The sequence below is a fragment of the Neoarius graeffei genome, chromosome 11, assembly GCF_027579695.1.
Source record: "Neoarius graeffei isolate fNeoGra1 chromosome 11, fNeoGra1.pri, whole genome shotgun sequence".
NCBI classification, from domain to species: domain Eukaryota; kingdom Metazoa; phylum Chordata; class Actinopteri; order Siluriformes; family Ariidae; genus Neoarius; species Neoarius graeffei.
The window spans coordinates 47,631,740-47,651,970 of record NC_083579.1 but is presented as its reverse complement, the minus strand read 5'-3'; the positions used below and the strand labels follow the sequence as shown (position 1 = coordinate 47,651,970).

At 39.8% G+C, this 20,231-nt stretch overlaps 1 protein-coding gene across 2 annotated transcripts in view; it reads right to left on the bottom strand.

Annotated features, from left to right (window-relative positions):
- The window catches only part of ltk (leukocyte receptor tyrosine kinase), a 129,443-nt gene that overhangs the window by 9,575 nt on the left and 99,637 nt on the right, over positions 1-20,231 (bottom strand). Inside the window, exons 17-22 of one of the 2 annotated variants that reach the window (XM_060934049.1) lie at positions 16,222-16,320; positions 11,764-11,916; positions 9,150-9,263; positions 3,135-3,321; positions 430-520; positions 276-340 (exon numbers count right to left, since the gene is read on the bottom strand). In XM_060934049.1, the coding sequence (XP_060790032.1) occupies positions 276-340; positions 430-520; positions 3,135-3,321; positions 9,150-9,263; positions 11,764-11,916; positions 16,222-16,320 (709 nt within the window). The remainder of the gene's footprint in view (positions 1-275; positions 341-429; positions 521-3,134; positions 3,322-9,149; positions 9,264-11,763; positions 11,917-16,221; positions 16,321-20,231) is intronic. The other variant, XM_060934050.1, reaches the window with a different exon arrangement.

Below are 20,231 nucleotides of genomic sequence, written 5' to 3'. Positions count from 1 at the left end.
TTGTTGGTTTGTCTGTTAGCAACATTACGGAAAAAGTTATGAACAGATTGCTCTGAAATTTTTTCCAGAGGTGTGACTGGGCACAAGTAACAATCCATTAAATTTTGGCGGTGATCCGGATCACCTTCTGGAACCCGGATTTTTTTAAAGGATCCTTGGCGGAGGTCTGCGCTCTCCGAGTGCTTTTCTAGTTTGTTTGTGTAACTGTGTGTGTGTGTGTGTGTGTGTGTGTGTGTGTGTGTGTGTGTGTGTGTGTGTGTGTGTGTAAAACATACCTCATAATTAGTGCCTCCATGAGGAAATCCATCTCGTCTTGCTCAGAACAGATTTCCGGAAGAGTCTATCACACAAGCAAGAAAAGGAAGACAGAATTAATTTTGAGCTTTTAAACACAGACCCAACTCCGAACACAAAAACAGAGATCATTACCTTGATAGCAACCTGCATGGCAGTGTTGTCTCCATTCATACCCAGAACCTGACCTTCATACACTTCTCCAAAAGCACCGTGCCCTAAAGCCCTGTAACCAAAATGCCCTGTAATTTATTGAAATTCAGAGGAAGCATGCAATGTGACATGAACCTGGCTCCAGCTAGCACCTGAAAGGGGACTGCTTCAAGGAAAAATCCACTCTGAACAGCATATTAAATTTTATAATGCACCGTTGTCCAAGATTTATTTTTCAATGAAATGCTGAGCTGATTTTTTTTTAAAAAAATGTAAAACGTCTTTCTTCAACATGTTGGTCTTTATTTTCATTTTGTTTAATAATTTCCTACTGTAACCAGAATGCCATTGAACTTCCTGCCAATGGTTTCAGCAGCGGGAGTTAGTCCCATCTAAAGAGACAGATGCAGCAGAGCTATGTTTCTCTAGTCTGTCCAGCTCTCACCACCTCATCTGTACACTCTGCTCAAACAGATAAGGTTCCAAATTTCAACTTTCGTGCTTACACTCCTATCAGCACCATCATGGATATGATCTCATAGACCTCTAACTAGCCAAGTCGAGTCTCTGCCATAACTCAGTGCAACTGTATTGGATAGCTGCATTGCATTCTGGGACTTAGTGCCCAATATCTGCTGGCTTCATTACTTCTACATTGGATTTCTCATTAATAAGACATGGATCATTACTGGTAAATGGTGTGTGAAATGCTTAACCCTGTACTGTAAGGGGTTGTCAGATGGCAACAATTTATTTATCTAATTTTTCTAGTAGGCACTACCAGAAAAACCTACACAGTTACAGTTTATTTTTGAAAAGGGGGAATTTTTTTTTTTTTGCTATGACACATAATTATCAGGTCCCATGACCAGGAAATGCTGGTAGCACTTCCATTTTCAGTAGATGCTTGACTCAGTCAAGGTCATCAGCCGAAAGTCCTTCAAGACAAAAAACACTATCTGTAGTAAGTAAACATTTAGTTTTTATCATTAAAACAAGTTTAGATATAATGAGTCATTTGTAAAATGGTAAAATGTAATTGTTGCCATTTGGCAACCTTTATGGCTATGTTTCCTTATGAATTATTATCTCCTAACGTCTAACAAAAATAAAGAAAATACAGCACCGTCCCAGAAATATTTCAATGTAAACATGTTTAATGCACAGTGGTGTAGTGGTTAGCACTGTCGCCTCACAGCAAGAAGGTTCTGGATTCGAGCCCAGTGGGACTTTCTGTGGGGAGTTTGCATGTTCCACGAGTGACTTTCTGTGGGGAGTTTGCATGTTCTTCCCGTGTCCGCATGGGTTTCTTCCGGGTGCTCCGGTTTCCCCCACAGTCCAAAGACATGCAGGTTAGGCTAATTGGTGGCTCTAAATGGCCCTAACCCATAACTACATCATCACTTGTTTACCGCAATGCATTATGGGCGATACCCGGGGTCAGCTCCGCCGTATTGTTTACTTTCGCCTTTGTTAAACACTGCACTGTTCTGTCTAACCGGTTTTAACTGTGCCTAAAGTGAATTGCTGTGTGCCTTGCTGTGTCTCCACAACAAAGAGAACACCTAATTTGAGCTTTTATCAGCTGCCAGTCGAGAAGAAGAGAAGAAAGAAATGGATAATTTTAATTCGCAACAAAAACCTTCGAACTGAATTGAAATGGACATGTGTTTGTAGCTTACATTTCTCCAGTGGGAAAAAGATGTACTTAAACTGTGACTCAGCAATATTCCCATGGTCTGTGGAATGGCCTTCGGTTATAGAAGATTATAACAATCAACACTGTTCATCGTCTGAAACTACTGATATTCCAAAGCCTGTAAAACAAAGAAGCATTCTTCGGCCTTTGCCGCTCAACGTGCTGAAGCACTTGGCAGCCAAACGGGCCTCTCAGACCGATAAAATTCCCAAACCACAAAGGGTTCTCTTTTGGGTATGTATAATGTTCAGTGTACCTCAATAGAGGCATTTATTAATGCGTCACCATCTGGGTCACATACGTATCGACTTAATCCACTGTTTATTAAGTCCTTCACCCTATAAAACACACCAAAAATTAAGTTCAATCCAGTATAAATCCAGATTAGACTTACAAAATAGTTTATTTCTTAAGATTTGACTAGATGTAGCAAAATTTTTCAAAATTAGGAATGAAATTATTTAGGATACAAATTATTTATGTTGTTCACGCATTTTCATTGATTAGGCCTATACAGTTTTGCTATACCTGGCCGCAGGACCTGGCAGTAGGCCTAACATGAATGTAACTTCGCCATGAACATTATAGATATTACAGCCAATTTCAGAGAGGCTACATACAATTCCTGATATTCAGATAGATTTGTTTTCTCGATAAAGTTTAGTTGGTGCAATATACATCCTAAGAAATAAGACATTCTGAGATTTGATGGGATAGGCTCCAGCTTGCCCGGACCCTGCAAAGGATAAGCGATTACGGATAATGGATGGATGTTTAATGTGTTCCAGGGTGGACTTTTCCTTTAAAGGTTCTATGTAAAACCCTACATCAGAGAGTATTACTCTTTATGAAAGATTACAAGTAGAACCCCTTTAGAAAGATAGAATTGTTAAGTCTGTTTGTAATATTATGCTTGCTTTCTAAAGATAAGTTTTAACAGATTATCCTGGATAGGATTTTAACCAATTGGTCTGTAAGGTAGGAGCACCTGAGGAGTGTGATGTTCTTGCGTGGAACCTCCTTCAGCTCACACAGTGATGCAGCTTTACCAGCAAAGCAATAGTTGGGGTTGTAGTCAGTCATGATGATGGAGGAGCGAATCTTGCTCAGCTTGTGTTCGGGGCTCTGCAAACACACCCGGACTGCATGGAGGTGGTTCTTCTTGCGGTAGTACACTGCAGTAGCACAGAGCACAAGGTTAACAAAGCGGGAGGTGCACATAACAGAAGACCCACACTACACACCATTTACAGCTCAATCTTATTCAGCATTAAGTGCAAATAATTTATCCTTAACCTTTCTGTAAGGATTATGGACGTTATGAAGATACGTTAGTTATCTTACAACATGATACATCCTAGACAACTGCAATGTATTATATATGCAATTTATTTATTGCCATATATTTAACATGACATTATCACTATTACAGCAAAAAAGTATGAAATTCAAAAAAGTCGTAGGTCACACACAAAAAACACTGAATCAGGATTGCACAGTGCAGCCAAAACCCCACTTTCATTTTAATTTCGTATTATATAATTTAGACCAATGCATTTGCTTTCAAGATATCTTTTAACAATTCTTTGAAAGCCTAATGGCCTAACTTGTGCCTAGCAGTCTTTCAGGTCCGACTTCCAGGGTCATTTTTTCACCTGTCATGTCCAGAGCTGAAAATAAACCCAACAGACAGTTCCCTCAGAAGCTCTCAAAGAAGTAGAGATTACACTTAACTTCCTCCTAATCCTCTAATGGCCCAAAACTGTTCTAATGGACTAAACTATCTCTGGATTGGTGAGGCGCTTGCCCTCTGCACTGCCAGCTGAGCAGGAAGCACTCACCCTCAGGAATGGGCGTCCATGTCCCCACTGCAGGTTGGTAGTCTGCTTGTGGGGGGGCACTGCGTGGAGGTGAGGGGTTCCCTTTGCCGTCGGGCGTGAAGTGAAGCCGGCAGGAAGTTGACCAAGGGAGGGGAGTGGGGCAAGAGAGGGGAAGGAGTAAAAGAGGAAGGGGAGTTGCCCAAGCACAGACTACCAACCTGCATTAGGGAGAGCTCATGGGAAAAGACAAGTTAACCACCAATAGAGCTCTTAATACACTCACGTGTCCAGCAGTAATAAATCAAGGAAAATGAATTTCTGGATTGTCCCAAAAACTAGTTGTATTTTTGTCCAAACAATTTTTATCTTGTACACTTGTGTGCAAAACAAAACAAGGGAAGGTCTAAGGCATGTTACCAAGTTCTAACACCTAAACAAAACAGAGTTCTACCACCACTGGAGAACCTAGTACACATCTCAAATGCACCTCAATTCACAGGAGTTTGGGGAAAAACACTGAACCCAAAAAAGATATGTGATATTAGTTAGACATGAAAAAATATGCTTAATGGAAGGGGTTTAATGTTATTTTGTAAGGACTTATTATAGAGTCTTTATTTATCATATACTGACTTAAAAGAACATGTGGTGCAGCATTCTGCAGTTCCTGCACAAATATAACATGCAACAGTCCAAAATACTTTGTATGAATAGTTCATATTCAGCACCATCAAGGACTTATAATGATATCATTGAACTAAAATGAGGTTATATCACATATACAATATGAGTAGAAACCTTGGACACATCTAGCTGTATGTTTGTTATGATGTTTTGGAAATGTTTCCAAGGCAAATATAACTAGTGGAAGTGAAAGTGAAGCTGTGGCAGTGAGGGAGCGCTCAACCCTGGGCTGTGGGATGAAGAAGGAGTCAGAGAAACAGTGGGAAGGAGTGAGTGTCCACACCTTTGTGTATTTTACACTGTCTGACCAAAAAAAAAAAAAAAAAAAAAAAAAATCACCATTTGGATTTTAATAAGCAAATACTTAAGAACCTTTGATTGGATAATTACTGCAGTGATCAATATGGTTCAGCTGGCAACAATTCTTTTAACCCTAACTGATGCAGTGAGTAGCTTCTCATTTCTTTAACAGCCAGATTGGATGTGGCGTTGCATAAGGTTGTTGAAACAATGCTATGGCCAACGCACACCTTAATCACAGAGAAAGGCAGTCCAACAAAATATGAGTATGCAACCTTTTTTTTTTTTTTTTTTGGCCAGGCAAGGAACTGCTGAATGCCAGAAAGAGAGAGATAGTGCATCGCTGAGCAAAATGAGTGACAATTTCCAAATGGACACAGGTTTCTTTTAATTTACTTTTTTTTTAATGAGAACACCTGCGCTAAAACATACTGAAGGAAAACGGCAGAATAAATACAGCACCACTCTCTCTATACTGCCTGCCTCCAACCTCCACAATTCTGTCACACCTATCAGGGTATCTTTCATGCCTTTATATAATTGTACTGTATCCATCCATCCATCCATCCATCCATCCATCCATCCATCCATCCATCCATCCATCATCTGTAGCCGCTTATCCTGAATTGTACTGTATTTAGTTCCAAAATAAATTAATAACTTGAACAAGTGCTCAGCATATCTGGGAACTTATTCAGGACTGTTGGAAAAGCGTTGCAGCTTGCGACCTTATGAAGCTACTTGAGAGAATGCCAAGACTGTGCAAAGCTGTCATCAAGAGTACTCTGTAAATTATAGATTATAAAACAGCTTCCATTTATTTTAGGCACTGTATAATTCAGCATGAATCATTTCATCATTTTAATGTCCTCACTTCTATTCTAAATCATGGGAAATAGTAAAGATAAAAGCCTTCTATGTGTGTCCACAATTTCTAATTAGTATATAGTCAGTAGCACCCTGATATTTTCTTATTTCTTTTAAGGATGGCTTAAGGTTTTCATTCCAACCAAGCACGAGCTACAACTGTAAGTCGTATCAAGTTGTATATATTTTTTTAAATAAAGCATCTGAAGCTAAGTTAACTTCTGTGATCAACCTGAATCTCCCCAGTATCCCACAAGTAATGTCAAATCTTGTCTCGGAAGAGTGAAAAACCACAGAACACATCATAATGAGGTCAGGCTATCGTAGATCTGATTTATTTGATATTGTTGCAAACAATGTTGCTGATATTTTTTTTCTAGATTTACAAAAATCTGGTCTCTTTCAATCAGGAAGAAAACAAGAGTTTTGGGTCCACGAAGTGAGATTTTAGAAGAGCTCTTAATAATTACTTTTACACTATAGAAGGGTCAAGCCACACTTCACGCCTGTTTATTTATATAATGCTCACATTAATGCACACATCACATTTAGGTGAACAGCCAAAGATACATGAAATATTCCCTGACCAGAAATTATTCCTGGCTAGAAATTATGTTTTAAAGCCCAAGGATTTAAGGTACTAAATAGCAGCAATAATAGTTACTTTGATAAAATAGCATTGAGAAAAGATGGATATGAACTAATTTGGCCTCACTCATACATCAGCATAATACAAAATAATGAATTGGTTAACAGCAGTCACATTATTGATTCCCTACTAACTGCTTCGTCACGTCAGTGCTGTTTCAGCCACAAAATGACCGAGAAGGACTCCATATCCCAGCAGCCCTGCACGACCTGATCGTGCACCTCACCGATTACTCTCACCTGTCCTGTGTTTCACTAATTAGTAACTTTATTTGTGTTCCAGTTTCTCTGTGGCTGTGTCCAAAATCACTCACTCGTTCACTACTCCTTATTCACTATATAGGGAATTCTATATAGAGGACTATATAGTGAGCTCATTGGTAAAATGAAAAAACACTTTTGGACACTACTCCGCCGTGTCGTTATTTATGTCATTACTGTCGCACAATTAAAATGTGCCAGATCAGTCGGCTGGTGGGTTTTCAAAATAATAAATACATGCATGTATTTTTGTGATAAATCCATATTATACTGAGCGCATTTCCCACATTAATAAATACAAAGTACTTTGTGTCTGCTGCATCTTTCAGTTCTTTTAAATCAAGGCTGAATACTTTCTTCTTTGCCGCTGCCTTTTATTAACTCAAATTTGAGGCTTTTGATTAATTTCTCGCTCTGCACTGTAACGTTTATTCTAGTATTTTATCTGTCTTATTCTATTTTAGCTTTTTTTCTATTCTCTTGCTATTTTTAATTGTAATTGAATGTCTGTTTATAATGTGTTTCTTCCTCCGTCCATTCACCCCAACGCACTTTTTTTCAGCACGACCACAATGCATGATGGTGCATATTGCTTGGTTAGTGACCATCGGTTGTACACTACTTTTCATGATGTTTTGTGGGATACTATGAGTCCACTATACAGGGTGTAATAATTCTCACTGTACATTCAGACAGCACTACAAAATGGTGAATTCACTATATAGTCCACTATGTAATGAGTAGTGAGTTATTTCGGACACGGTATGTTTCATCATCAGGCTTTTGTCGCATTTCACATCAGCTGTCTCATGTGTAGTATACCACGTTGTTTTTCTGCTCGCTCTTGTTTTTTGTTTGTGAGTGATCATTGTTTCCATTTTTTTGTCTTTAATAAAACCTTTCACCTGCATCCACCTCCTCGAATCTAACAATGGCCTAATTAGGGAAAAAATATTAAACATTAAAAAACTAAAACCTGATTAAAATGCACTAATTTGGCTCAATAAAGGGCACGCAGTTGGCTATTAAAGTCATTTATAACTACTGAAATTTGTATTTTTCTTTACAAAGTTTAAAAAATAACATGACAGCCACATTTTATTAGGAGATTTAGAGTATAAATTATTTTATGATACAGGAAAAAAACAACAACATGGATCTAAATGATTCATTATATGAGTTATCCTGGCAATGCTTTACATTACAATTCCCTTAACAGTTCCATTAACTAAGATTAATTGCTGTATTATATAACATTTACAAACCATGAACCTTCAGCATCAATAAATCATGTAACAAGTAATTTAACATTTGTTTAATTGTTAACATATTGACTTCTGTTAATTCAATTCATGGTTAAAAATATGCATAACAGCATGTTAATAAATGTTGCTAACTTACTGGTCTCCAGGCAAGTTATAATATAATTATATAAATATTATACCTTTCTCCAGCTCTGTTCTGAATTTTATGAGTTAACAACAAATGTTTATGGAAATGCTACTTATATTGGTCATGCTGGGCTTTAATTTTACTAATTAGTTGTTTGAAAATTAACTAACTAACCCGAGGTGTAGATTATTTAGCTTATTTGGTTAAACAGTTAATATGAATGTTAGTATTATTAGTCCTAATACTACTACTACTACTACTAACACATTAGTAATGTTAATACTAATGGTGTATTATGTTTAAATTCATGGTTTGCTCATGTTAACTAATGCATCAAATAATATCTCTATTTTGAGTTTATTGTAAATCTATAAGTATAAAAACGTTAATATATTTTGTGCACTCTGCACAAAACACTGATGCTCACTTAATGACAGCTTCTTTACAATGCACTTGGAATTCTCACTGATTCTCAGTTTGAAATGTCACGATGAATTGTGGTCTGCTTTCTCATGGCTGTTTGCACACAGCTTTTGTGCTAATATGTACTTATGCTGTTTTTAAAGCTTTTTTTTGTATGACATTTAAAGTTTCTCAGTTTATTGTGAGATTGTTTTATTTTGGAGTTCACTCTGATCTCCATTTTTCTCATATGAGCTAGCATGTAAAGTTGTTAAAGTGAAACCCCATGCTTAAAGTTTTAATGCGTGTCAGGGTTCTCGCACAACTTTTGTCACATATTAAATACAGCATGTCATGCTTTCTTTTTCTTTTAGTTCTATTTCGATTACCATTTGATCTGGCTAGTCCAAATCTAGCAATCCTAGAGCTGACATAAAAATGCAAATGTAAAAGTACTGTGAAAGTATTCCTCTAAAGATGGCTTGTTCCTCTTGAGAATTCATTACATAATCGCTGTAGTTATGTCCCAATACAGTCAGAGAAAGCAGATGGGTGGAGGGGTAGAAAGAGTCAGAGGCGATAGAAGGTGTAGGGGATGGAGTTGAGGCACAACTGGAAGAGACTCTTACTGAGAGTAAGGCAAGCACAGGTCAACACAACACCCGTCACCACAGCGGACGCCACCACTGCCACTATCAGAGACAAGGACGGGTGTCCGGCGACCATGGAACCCTGTGTTTCTGCTGGAGGATCACGTATGGAGAAAGAAATAAATGAAAGAATGTGAAAAACTTAACAGTAAATCATCCAGAACAAAATTTTTAACATTTATCAAATATGTTGTATGGGTATATTGTATGTTGCTCTAGATAAGAGTGTCTGCTAAATGCCATTCATGTAATGCAATGCAATGTTTTAATAGATGTTGTCCCTACAAATAAATGCATTAATACAACCCCAAATCAGAAAAACCTGGGACGGTATGGAAAACACGAATAAAAAAGAAAGCAGTGATTACTAAATTGACTTTGACTTGTATTTCATTGCAGACAGTATGAACCCAAGATATTTCATGTTTTGTCTGGTCAACTTCATTTCACTTGTTAATATACAGTCCATCCATTCCTGTGTTTCAGGCCTGCAACACATTCAAAAAAAAGTTGGGATGGGGCAATTTAGGGCTAGTAATGAGGTACAACAATTAAATAATGATGTGATTTGAAACAGGTGATGTCAACAAGTGATTGTAATCATGATTCGGTACAAAATCAGTATCAAGGAAAGGCCTAGGCTTTGAGGAGCAAAGATGGACTCCAATTTGTGTGAGAAAATTATTGAAATGTTTAAAAACAATGTTCTTCAAAGAAAGCTGTGAAGCAATTTGGATATTTCACCTTCTATGGTGCATAATATCATTAAAAAAATTCAAGGACTCTGCAGGAATTTCTGTACATAAAGGGCAAGGGCACAAGCCTAAGCTTGTGATCTCCGATCTCTTAGACGGCACTGCATCAAGAACCGTCATTCATCTATAGCTGATATAACCACATGGGCTCAGGATTACTTTGGCAAACCTTTGTCAAGCACTACAATATGGAGATACATCCACAAATGCCAGTTAAAACTTTTCTGTGCAAAAAGGAAGCCTTGCATTAACTGTGTCCAGAAGTGCCGTCAGTTTCTCTGGATTCGGCGGCATCTGGGATGGACCATCACACAATGGAAACATGTATTGCGGTCAGACGATTCAGTATTCCAGGTCTATATAGAAGGCGCTATATAAGTTAATCTTGCTGTTGTTGTTGTTGGGAAGAAATGGATGCCATGTGCTCCAGACCAAAGACGAAAAGGACCATCCAGACTGTTACCAGCAACAAGTCCAAAAGTCAGGGTCTGTCATGGTATGAGGTTGTGTCAGTGCCCTTGACAAAGGTAACTTGCACTTCTGTGATGGCAGCATTAATGCAGAAAGTACACTGAGATTTTGGAGCAACATATGCTGCCTTCACGATGACATCTTTTCCAGGGATATTTCAACAAGACAATGCAAACCACATTCTGCACACATTACAAAGGCATAGCTGTGGAAGAAGAGGGTGTCTGTCCCCAGTAGAGAATGTGTGGCGAATTTTGAAATGAAAAATGACAATGATGACCCCGTACTGGTGCACACCTTAAGACCTGTTTGCAGGAAGAATGGGACAAAAATAACACCTGAAACGCTTCATCACTTGGTGTCTTCGGTCACTAAACATCTTTTAAGTGTTGTGAGAAGGAATGGCAATATTACAAAGTGGTAAATGCTTTATCGTCCCAACTTTTTTTTGAAATGTGTTCCAAGAATCAGAATTGAAATAAACAGTAAATTTCATGAGGTAAGACATCAAATAATGTGCTGTTGTATTGTTCTGAGTGCAATACAGATCAAATATTATTTACAAACCATTGTTTTCCGTTTTAATTTTAATTTCAACATATCATCCCAACTCTGATTTGGTGCTGTACCATACATGGCACTTTAAGACAATAACTAAATTACAGTTGCATCATTACCAGTATGCATAAAATTACATGAATTTGTAGATCACCATCACAATATACAGTGACAATTATATTATGGATTATATAAATTTTACCATAATACTGTTTCTCAAATCAGATTCTCAATTCTGAAATTGTAGATTAAGTTTTTCTAACTGCACAGCTCTGACAGCATTACTGACTGTAATTCAGATCATTTATATTCATGTGCTTGTTCTAATGTGTTATCATTTCTATAATAACAGCTCATTTATATCATCTAAGCCTAATAATAAACAATTTAAGAAAAGTATTATTTAACAAAAAACCCATAGATACTTATTTAACATTTATGGAAGAAGTCTCAGGTGTCTGCGGTTTGTAGCAGTCACAGGTAAACTGTCATGGGAGAGTGTTCCTATGGACCTCCCACAACATTAAATATAACTATAAAACAAAACACTAAAAAGCATTAAAAAGTATTTGATAAATCACAGTGTTATAAGAGGAATAAAACACTTCAGGACACACTGTTATAGGAAAATAATCCACTTTATGGTGGTAACAGCATCACACCACCCCCACTGTGGATTATTTTCCTATAACAGCATATAAATATTAGATTCAACTTTGTCATTGTGCAGAGTACAGGTACAAAGCCAATGAAATACAGCGTAAATATAATATAAAAATTACATTGGGGGAAAATGGTCTGTCATTTACCTATGCAGCTGACATTATCTGGAGCAAGAATCTCATCGTGATGACACAGGCAGATGATGAACCTGTTATCTTTATCACGTTTGCAGCTCTGAGTCTGGCAGTGGCTGCAGTTCAGATGCACTTCAATTTCAGCTTCCCCATGACTTTCCATGGCTGAAGACAAAACAGAAACACAGCAACACCTCAAACCGGCGAATTATTTTTTTTTTATCTATCTATCTATCTATCTATCTATCTATCTATCTATCTATCTATCTATCTATCTATCTATCTATCTATCTATCATGAAAGTTTTTGATATATTATGTGGATGTTATTTTCTGGCATTGCAGATGATAGATTTGCCACGTCACAAGGTGCACACAGGAAGCATTAATATCATGACTAGTTACAAGATTTCAGCAACATTTCCAACCCAACTACATCTCAAAAGCCACACAAATGACCTGAAACTATCCAAACAAATTCAGGCACTGGAAAAAGGAGCCATATTCTTTGACTTTTTGTCAGCCTTTTCTTGGGAAACAAGTTCATCATGGTGCTAACACATTTCTAATGTGCAGATATAATCCAATCCAGAATTCCCCTTTCCCTCTCTGTCAGGTACGCGAGGGAGGCGGATGTACGTGCAGAAGTGTTCAGTTTAATAAAGTATATATACACACACACAAATACACACAAAGGTAAACAGTCCAAGTCGGCAGGCTAGATCAGAGACGTGAAAACAGGCAAAGGGTCGGTCGAGGCGCAAACAGAACATAGAAGGCTAAGTGAGAACAATAACGAGAAACAGGCCAAAGAATCAAGAAACCAGGAAAACAAGAACACGGGTAGAAAGGCTCGGTAATGCGTACTTAACACAGCTTGTTTTCCTGGTAATACTTCGCGATGCACTTGCATCAGCTCAGTCCTTAAATAGGTAAACACAGTTCTCTAATTGGGTTCAGGTGTGCCTTGTTCACAGCACGCGTGCTGGAGTCCATTCGGCGCACGTGCAGCCCGAGGCGCGCCTTCAGGTGCACGCGCCACAGCGCGCAGGACTGACACTCTCCCAATCTTTATAATATATTTTACAATAGAAATTGTTCTGTACACTGCAGACTGTCTGCACTTACCCTTTGCTTTTGTTTGCATAAATTTACATTTATTTATATTGTTTGCTATAAAGGAAGATCTTGGAGGAGTATTTTTAAACAAGCTCAGTTTTAGTTGAAAAAAGCACACACACAAGCCTGGCCTGGCAATCCTGTCATTAACTGTCTGGTCCCCTGCTCCTCCCTTGAGCATGAGGCAGCATGATTTGTGCCCCCGATGGAATTCTAATATCATTTGTTATATTTCCCATTTTTGAACACAAAGAGCAAAATCAACACGAAGGATCTAAATAAGGCAGTGAGCACATTACCCCACGAAAGGCGAACAAATCATTGGCTCAGATATGACAAATAATCTTTTTAAAAAAATAATTGGTCACTCAATCCCAAAAAATTAGGCTTACCATTTGTTGAAAGGCTGAAATGTACAGTACCCTCTGAAAGTATTGGAAAAGCAAGCCCATAAACAGCTCTCTGGTCTTCATGGTTTTTTTTTTTATCCTTTTTTGCAACAAATGGAATCTTAACAGGCAAAACCCAGGGCTCAAACAAAGAGCAGACATTTAGCGCTATTGATCGTTTAAATAATCAATCTAACAGGGCACACCTGGGCAACAAGAAACACCTGTACATTATTTTTGATCACTTGAAAAATGATCCTTCAAGTCCTGTAAGTTGTTTGCCCAGTCCATCCCACAGATGCTCAAGCGGATTGAGATCTGGGGAATTTGGAGGCCAAGTCAACACCTTTAACTCTTTGTCATGTTCCTGAGGCCACTGCCATTAGGGAATACCATTGCCATGAAAGGGACTTTCACTGGTTGTCCTTCCTTGGACCACTTCTGTTAGGTACTAACCACTGCATATTGGGAACACCCAACATGACCTGCCATGTTGAAGATACCCAGACCCAGTTGTCTAGCCATCAAATTTTAGCTCTTGGCAAAGTCACTTAGATCCTTGCGCTTGCCAATTTTTTCTGCTTCCAACACATCAACTTTGAGAACTGACTGTTCACTTGCTGCCTAATATATCCCACCCCTTGACAAGTATGGTTGATGGATGGATGGATATATATATATATATATATATATATATATATATATATATATATACACACCCATCCATTATCTGTAGCTGCTTATCCTGTGCAGGGTCGCAGGCAAGCTGGAGCCTATCCCAGCTGACTATGGGCAAGAGGTGGGGTACACCCTGGACAAGTCGCCAGGTCATCACAGGGCTGACACATATGGTCCTTTTCCACTACCCTTTTTCAGCTCACTTCAGCCCGACATGGCTCGCGTTTCGACTACCTCAGAGCGGCGCGACTCAGCTCGCTTCAGCCCGACTCAGCACGCAAAACTCGCACGGTTTTGGAGTGGGGCTGAAGCGAGCCAAACCGAGCCGAGTGGGGCTAGGGGCGTGAGGAGACACTCCCCTGTGCACTGATTGGTGAGGAGGCGTGTCCTCACATGCCCACACATGCCCCACGAGCACGCTGGGATCTGTAAACACCGTAAACCCGGAAGAAGAATAATTACGAATTACGAGAATTTCTGAAGCCTTATGCGCCTCGCCTCATCTATACGCTCTTGCCAGTATCTGTTGGCGTTGTCAGTGACAACAAGCCACAGCACCAAGACCAGCAACACTAACGACTCCATATCCTCCATGTTTATTGTTTACTATCCGGGTCGTGAGACTACCGCTTAAAAGCTCACTGATGTCACTGTTTGCGCCGTCTAACGACATCACGTGACGTCCACCCACTTTCGCTAACTCCACCCAATGTGTCCACCCACTTCCAGCCAGCACGGTTCAGCGCGGTTGTAGTTGAAATGCAACTCCAACAGCCCCACTCAGCTCGACTCAGCCCAACTCAGCACGGCACGGCTCAGCCCAACTCAGCCGCGTTGGTAGTGGAAAAGCGGCAATAGAGACAAACAACCATTTACACCTACAGTCAATTTAGAGTCTCCAATTAGCCTAACCTGCATGTCTTTGGACTGTGAGGGAAAACCAGAGCACCTGGAGGAAACCCACGCAGATATGGGGAGAACATGCAAACTCCACACAGAAAGGCCCTCGTCAGCTGCTGGGCTCAAACCCAGGATCTTCTTGCTGTGAGGCGACAGTGCTAACCACTACACCACCGTGCCGCTATATATATATATATATATATATATATATATATATATATATATATATATAAATAAAAAAATACACTATTCTGATAATACTCTTATTATTATTTTCAGACCATAACTGTCTAAGTGCAATAAAAAGATTAAGACAATTACCTTAATATGAAAATTTAGTTCAGGAACGTACCAAGCACCAACTGTTTAAATATTCTGGATGCTAATGATATGATGATAAACTAAAAATCATTACAGTCTGTATACCCGGCATTCTTAATAAAGGAGCAATACATTATGTTCAGATTCATCCTGAAATGGGTCACAAAACTGTGATTTACCAAAGCAGTGAAAGTGAACAAATATCTCCGCTCCGATGGCAGATGTAGGACAGCAGGTGAGATGTAGTCCTGAATAACACTCTCCAGATGGAGAAAACTAACATCCGATTCTATACTACTGAAGTCCATGTTTCTGAGTGGTTGTTCATGAATTTAGCTTTTCTTGGTGATCATTCCTATAAGTTAATGTAAAAATTTTGCAGTGTAAAAGCCAATGTATTGTAACAATATAAGACAGATTTCCTTCTGAGTTTTATCAAAATATAAAATCAACACTGCTGTAAAAATGTATTTATGACAACCAACCGCACTGAAGTAAATCTCTGAATATCTCTGACCTTCCAAGCATATAAACTACAAAAACCAGGGTACAGACATTATGGCAGAACCTGTGATGCTAAATTACACAAGGCTTTTTATTTTACACATCACAGTGTTTCTAGGGCGGCACAGTGGTGTAGTGGTTAGCGCTGTCGCCTCACAGCAAGAACGTCCGGGTTCGAGCCCCGTGGCCGGCGAGGGCCTTTCTGTGTGGAGTTTGCATGTTCTCCCTGTGTCCGTGTGGGTTTCCTCCGGGTGCTCCGGTTTCCTCCACAGTCCAAAGACATGCAGGTTAGGTTAACTGGTGACTCTAAATTGGCCGTAGGTGTGAATGTGAGTGTGAATGGTTGTCTGTGTCTATATGTCAGCCCTGTGATGACCTGGCGACTTGTCCAGGGTGTACCCCGCCTTTCGCCCGTAGTCAGCTGGGATAGGCTCCAGCTTGCCTGCGACCCTGTAGAACAGGATAAAGCGTCTACAGATAATGAGATGAGATCACAGTGTTTCTTGTCCTGATGTCTTATTCTCTGTGTTTATGGGTGTTTGTGTGTGTATATCCAGCACCTGCTAAAGGCTGCAGAAACAGCTCTCCTGAGGGATGAATGAACGAAATGCCATCCTGTCCATCTGCTGTGAGGTCATCAGTGTGGGCCACATCACCACCTTAACAGAAGAGTGAAGCGTGAAAGCACTTCAAAAACAAGGCCACCTTAACATAAACATGCATTTCAAAGCCTTTCTTTGATATGGAATCTTTGTTTTTTGCTTTGAGATTCATCGCAGACAGACATGTGGGAAGTGTTGGCATATGCTATTGAGTCATATAATGGCTGATGGCATGAAACAAAGACGTCACGGTATTCTTAGCTGGCTTAAAACAAAGATACAAATCACATTTGCAAAGAAACCTATGCAATGTAGTTTTGAGACAACAAGTTCATCTAAGGTATGAGAATCACATGCCTAAATTCTGTATCAATATTATATTTCATGTCACATTCACGCAACAGGCATTTTAAATAATATTTCAATATACAACCCCAATTCCAAAAAAGTTGGGATGCTGTGTAAACTGCAGATAAAAACAGAATGTGATAATTTGCAAATCCTGAAAACCCAATATTTAATTGAAAATAGTACAAAGACAACACATCAAATGTCGAAAGTGAGAAATTTTATTGTTTTTTGAAAAACATATGCTCATTTTGAATTTGATGTCAGTACCAGGTTTCAAAAAAGTTGGGACGGGGCATGTTTACCACTGCGTTGCATCACTTCTACTTTTAAGAATACTCTGTAAACGTTTGGAAACTGAGGAGACCAATTGCTGTAGTTTTGAAAGAGAAATATTGTCCCATTCTTGCCTCATATACAATTTCAGCTACTTAACAGTTCGGGGTCTCCTTTGTCGTATTTTATGCTTCATAATGCGCCAAATGTTTTAAATGGGAGACGGGTCTGGATTGCACTCAGGCCAATTTAGCACCTGGACTCTTTTACTACGGCGCCATGCAGTTTTAATATGTGCAGAAAGTGGTTTGGCATTGTCTTGCTGAAAGAAGGAAGACCTTCCTGAAAAAAGATTTTGTCTGGATGGCAGCATGTTGCTCTGAAACGTGTATATATCATTCAGCATTAATGATGCCTGCCCAGATGTACAAGCTACCCATGTCATGTGCACTAATGCACCCTCATACCATCACAGATGCTGGCTTTTGAACTGCACACTGATAACAATCCGGATGGTCCCTCTCCTCTTTAGCCTGGAGGACGCGGTGTCCGTGATTTCTACAACCCCGATTCCAAAAAAGTTGGGACAAAGTACAAATTGTAAATAAAAACGGAATGCAATGATGTGGAAGTTGCAAAATTCTGTATTTTATTCAGAATAGAACATAGATGACATATCAAATGTTTAAACTGAGAAAATGTATCATTTAAAGAGAAAAATTAGGTGATTTTAAATTTCATGACAACACATCTCAAAAAAGTTGGGACAAGGCCATGTTTACCACTGTGAGACATCCCCTTTTCTCTTTACAACAGTCTGTAAACGTCTGGGGACTGAGGAGACAAGTTGCTCAAGTTTAGGGATAGGAATGTTAACCCATTCTTGTCTAATGTAGGATTCTAGTTGCTCAACTGTCTTAGGTCTTTTTTGTCGTATCTTCCGTTTTATGATGCGCCAAATGTTTTCTATGGGTGAAAGATCTGGGACCTCATGTACAAAGACCTGCGTGGATTTCCCACTAAATATGTGCGCATGTCAAAATCGGGAAATTTGCGTACGACCAAAAAAATCCGGATGTATCAATCAGTGCGTACGAAGGTTTCCACGCACTCTCCTGCTGTACATCCCAATCAACGTGGAATTCGGCGCACATGCACGAGCCCCGTTCCCCGCCCCGTCTCCTCCCTCAATTATTCCACACTGAATATGTTAATTAGTATAAATAGACCTGCAGTAAGGTCCGCGTTAGGTAAAAGACATGGCAACTTTTACTAACGCGTTAATGTTAATTAAATGTTAGAAATCTCGCGTTAATCAAATTAACATTTATTATTAACATTTAACATTAACATTTATTCGCGTTAATCCCTGTCTTTAGCACAGTGTAATAGAATTCACATACATCACTTAATTGTTTTGTCACCTCCAATTAAAGTGATGTTCAAAGTGTATGCTATGAGACATGCAACGGTCACTGATTGTATGCCACTGAATGTGAATGTAGCCTATACCAAGATAACGGTATGATTCGCATCATCCGCAGTGCCTGCGCCACAATGAGTGTCTATTTGAGTTACATGGGTTTTGAAAACAAAAAAACACCTTTAGTGCTCTAATGTGTACATTTTTTCGGGGACACCCTGTATTTGAGGAAATGTCTTCCTCTCTTAGTAGGCCCAATATTCCTAGCCACATGTAACCAGAAATAAAACATGTGCACATATTTTCCACAATAGGATTTTAATGACAAATGTATTCTAGCAGGATGCCAGGGAACAACAGGAGGCCCGCAGTCCATCCCACCCGAGCAGGAAGAGGACCCCCAGCCGAGCGGATCCAGCGTCACTGTCACCTGCCCCCCTTCTCCACCGCCTGCCCCTGTCGCCGGGTCCACAGGCCGGGTGCTGACGCACGCGGTCCTTGAGTCGCAGGGGGAAATTTTAAAGGGGATTGAGGTGATTAACGACAACCTCGAGGGAATCCGCGAGGAACTGAATAACACATTAAAAGAATATCTTAAAAAATGAATGGTGTCCCGTGTCCCGTCTGTCCTTACCTTTTCACATTGTGGCTATTAAGCGCTGCCGGGTTTGTATGCCATGTCGCTGTGGCACCTCGTTGTGAGGCCCAGGGTCTGGGTCCTCCAGCAGGTCTCGCTCCATTATTGGCACGCCGTGCCGCTGCGCCACATTGTGTAACACGCCACACACCGCGGTTGTGTCTGATTTGTACGCACTTGGAAATCGTTTCATATATTGATCTTGGTAATTATGTGATAAGGCTACCCCACGCAACATCAACTAATAATATTTCAGTCTGACACCTCGCGGCAAATGCGCGAGGAAGATCTATTAAGCTAGCTGCAATGCATGGTCCTGCATGTGCATTCTTTAATTTAATTAATTAACCAATAGTCAATGGGAATAATATCGAAATGATATTGCTGGGGTTTCTCATTTCCCGTAATTACAATATGGAAGGGATGGTTGATGGATCTGTTGGCATTTACCCAACAGTCTCGCATTATGTGTCTCGACAATGTCGTATGACTGACATACATTTCAATTCACGCATCCTGATGCTCCGATGCATTTTTGGATGCCTCTTATCGCCATGTCATGACTCTTGACCGAGTAGGCCTAAATGTAGTTGCGTTGCTCTGCCTCTAAGTGTCGCCAAGTACCAAGATGCACCAGAAATGTGCGTACGCCAGCCATGAGGTTTGCGTAGAGTACCGCACTTTTCCATGCCAAGTCAATCTTTGTACATACGAATGTTTGCGCAGAAAGTGACATACGTAGCTTTTTTGTGCGTACGCAAGCTTTGTACATGAGGCCCCTGGACTGCAGGCTGGCCAGTTCAGTACCCGGACCCTTCTTCTACGCAGCCATGATGCTGTAATTGATGCAGTATGTGGTTTGGCATTGTCATGTTGGAAAATGCAAGGTCTTCCCTGAAAGAGACGTCGTCTGGATGGGAGCATATGTTGCTCTAGAACCTGGATATACCTTTCAGCATTGATGGTGTCTTTCCAGATGTGTAAGCTGACCATGCCACACGCACTAATGCAACCCCATACCATCAGAGATGCAGGCTTCTGAACTGAGCGCTGATAACAACTTGGGTCGTCCTTCTCCTCTTTAGTCCGAATGACACGGCGTCCCTGATTTCCATAAAGAACTTCAAATTTTGATTCGTCTGACCACAGAACAGTTTTCCACTTTGCCACAGTCCATTTTAAATGAGCCTTGGCCCAGAGAAGACGTCTGCGCTTCTGGATCGTGTTTAGATACGGCTTCTTCTTTGAACTATAGAGTTTTAGCTGGCAACGGCGGATGGCACG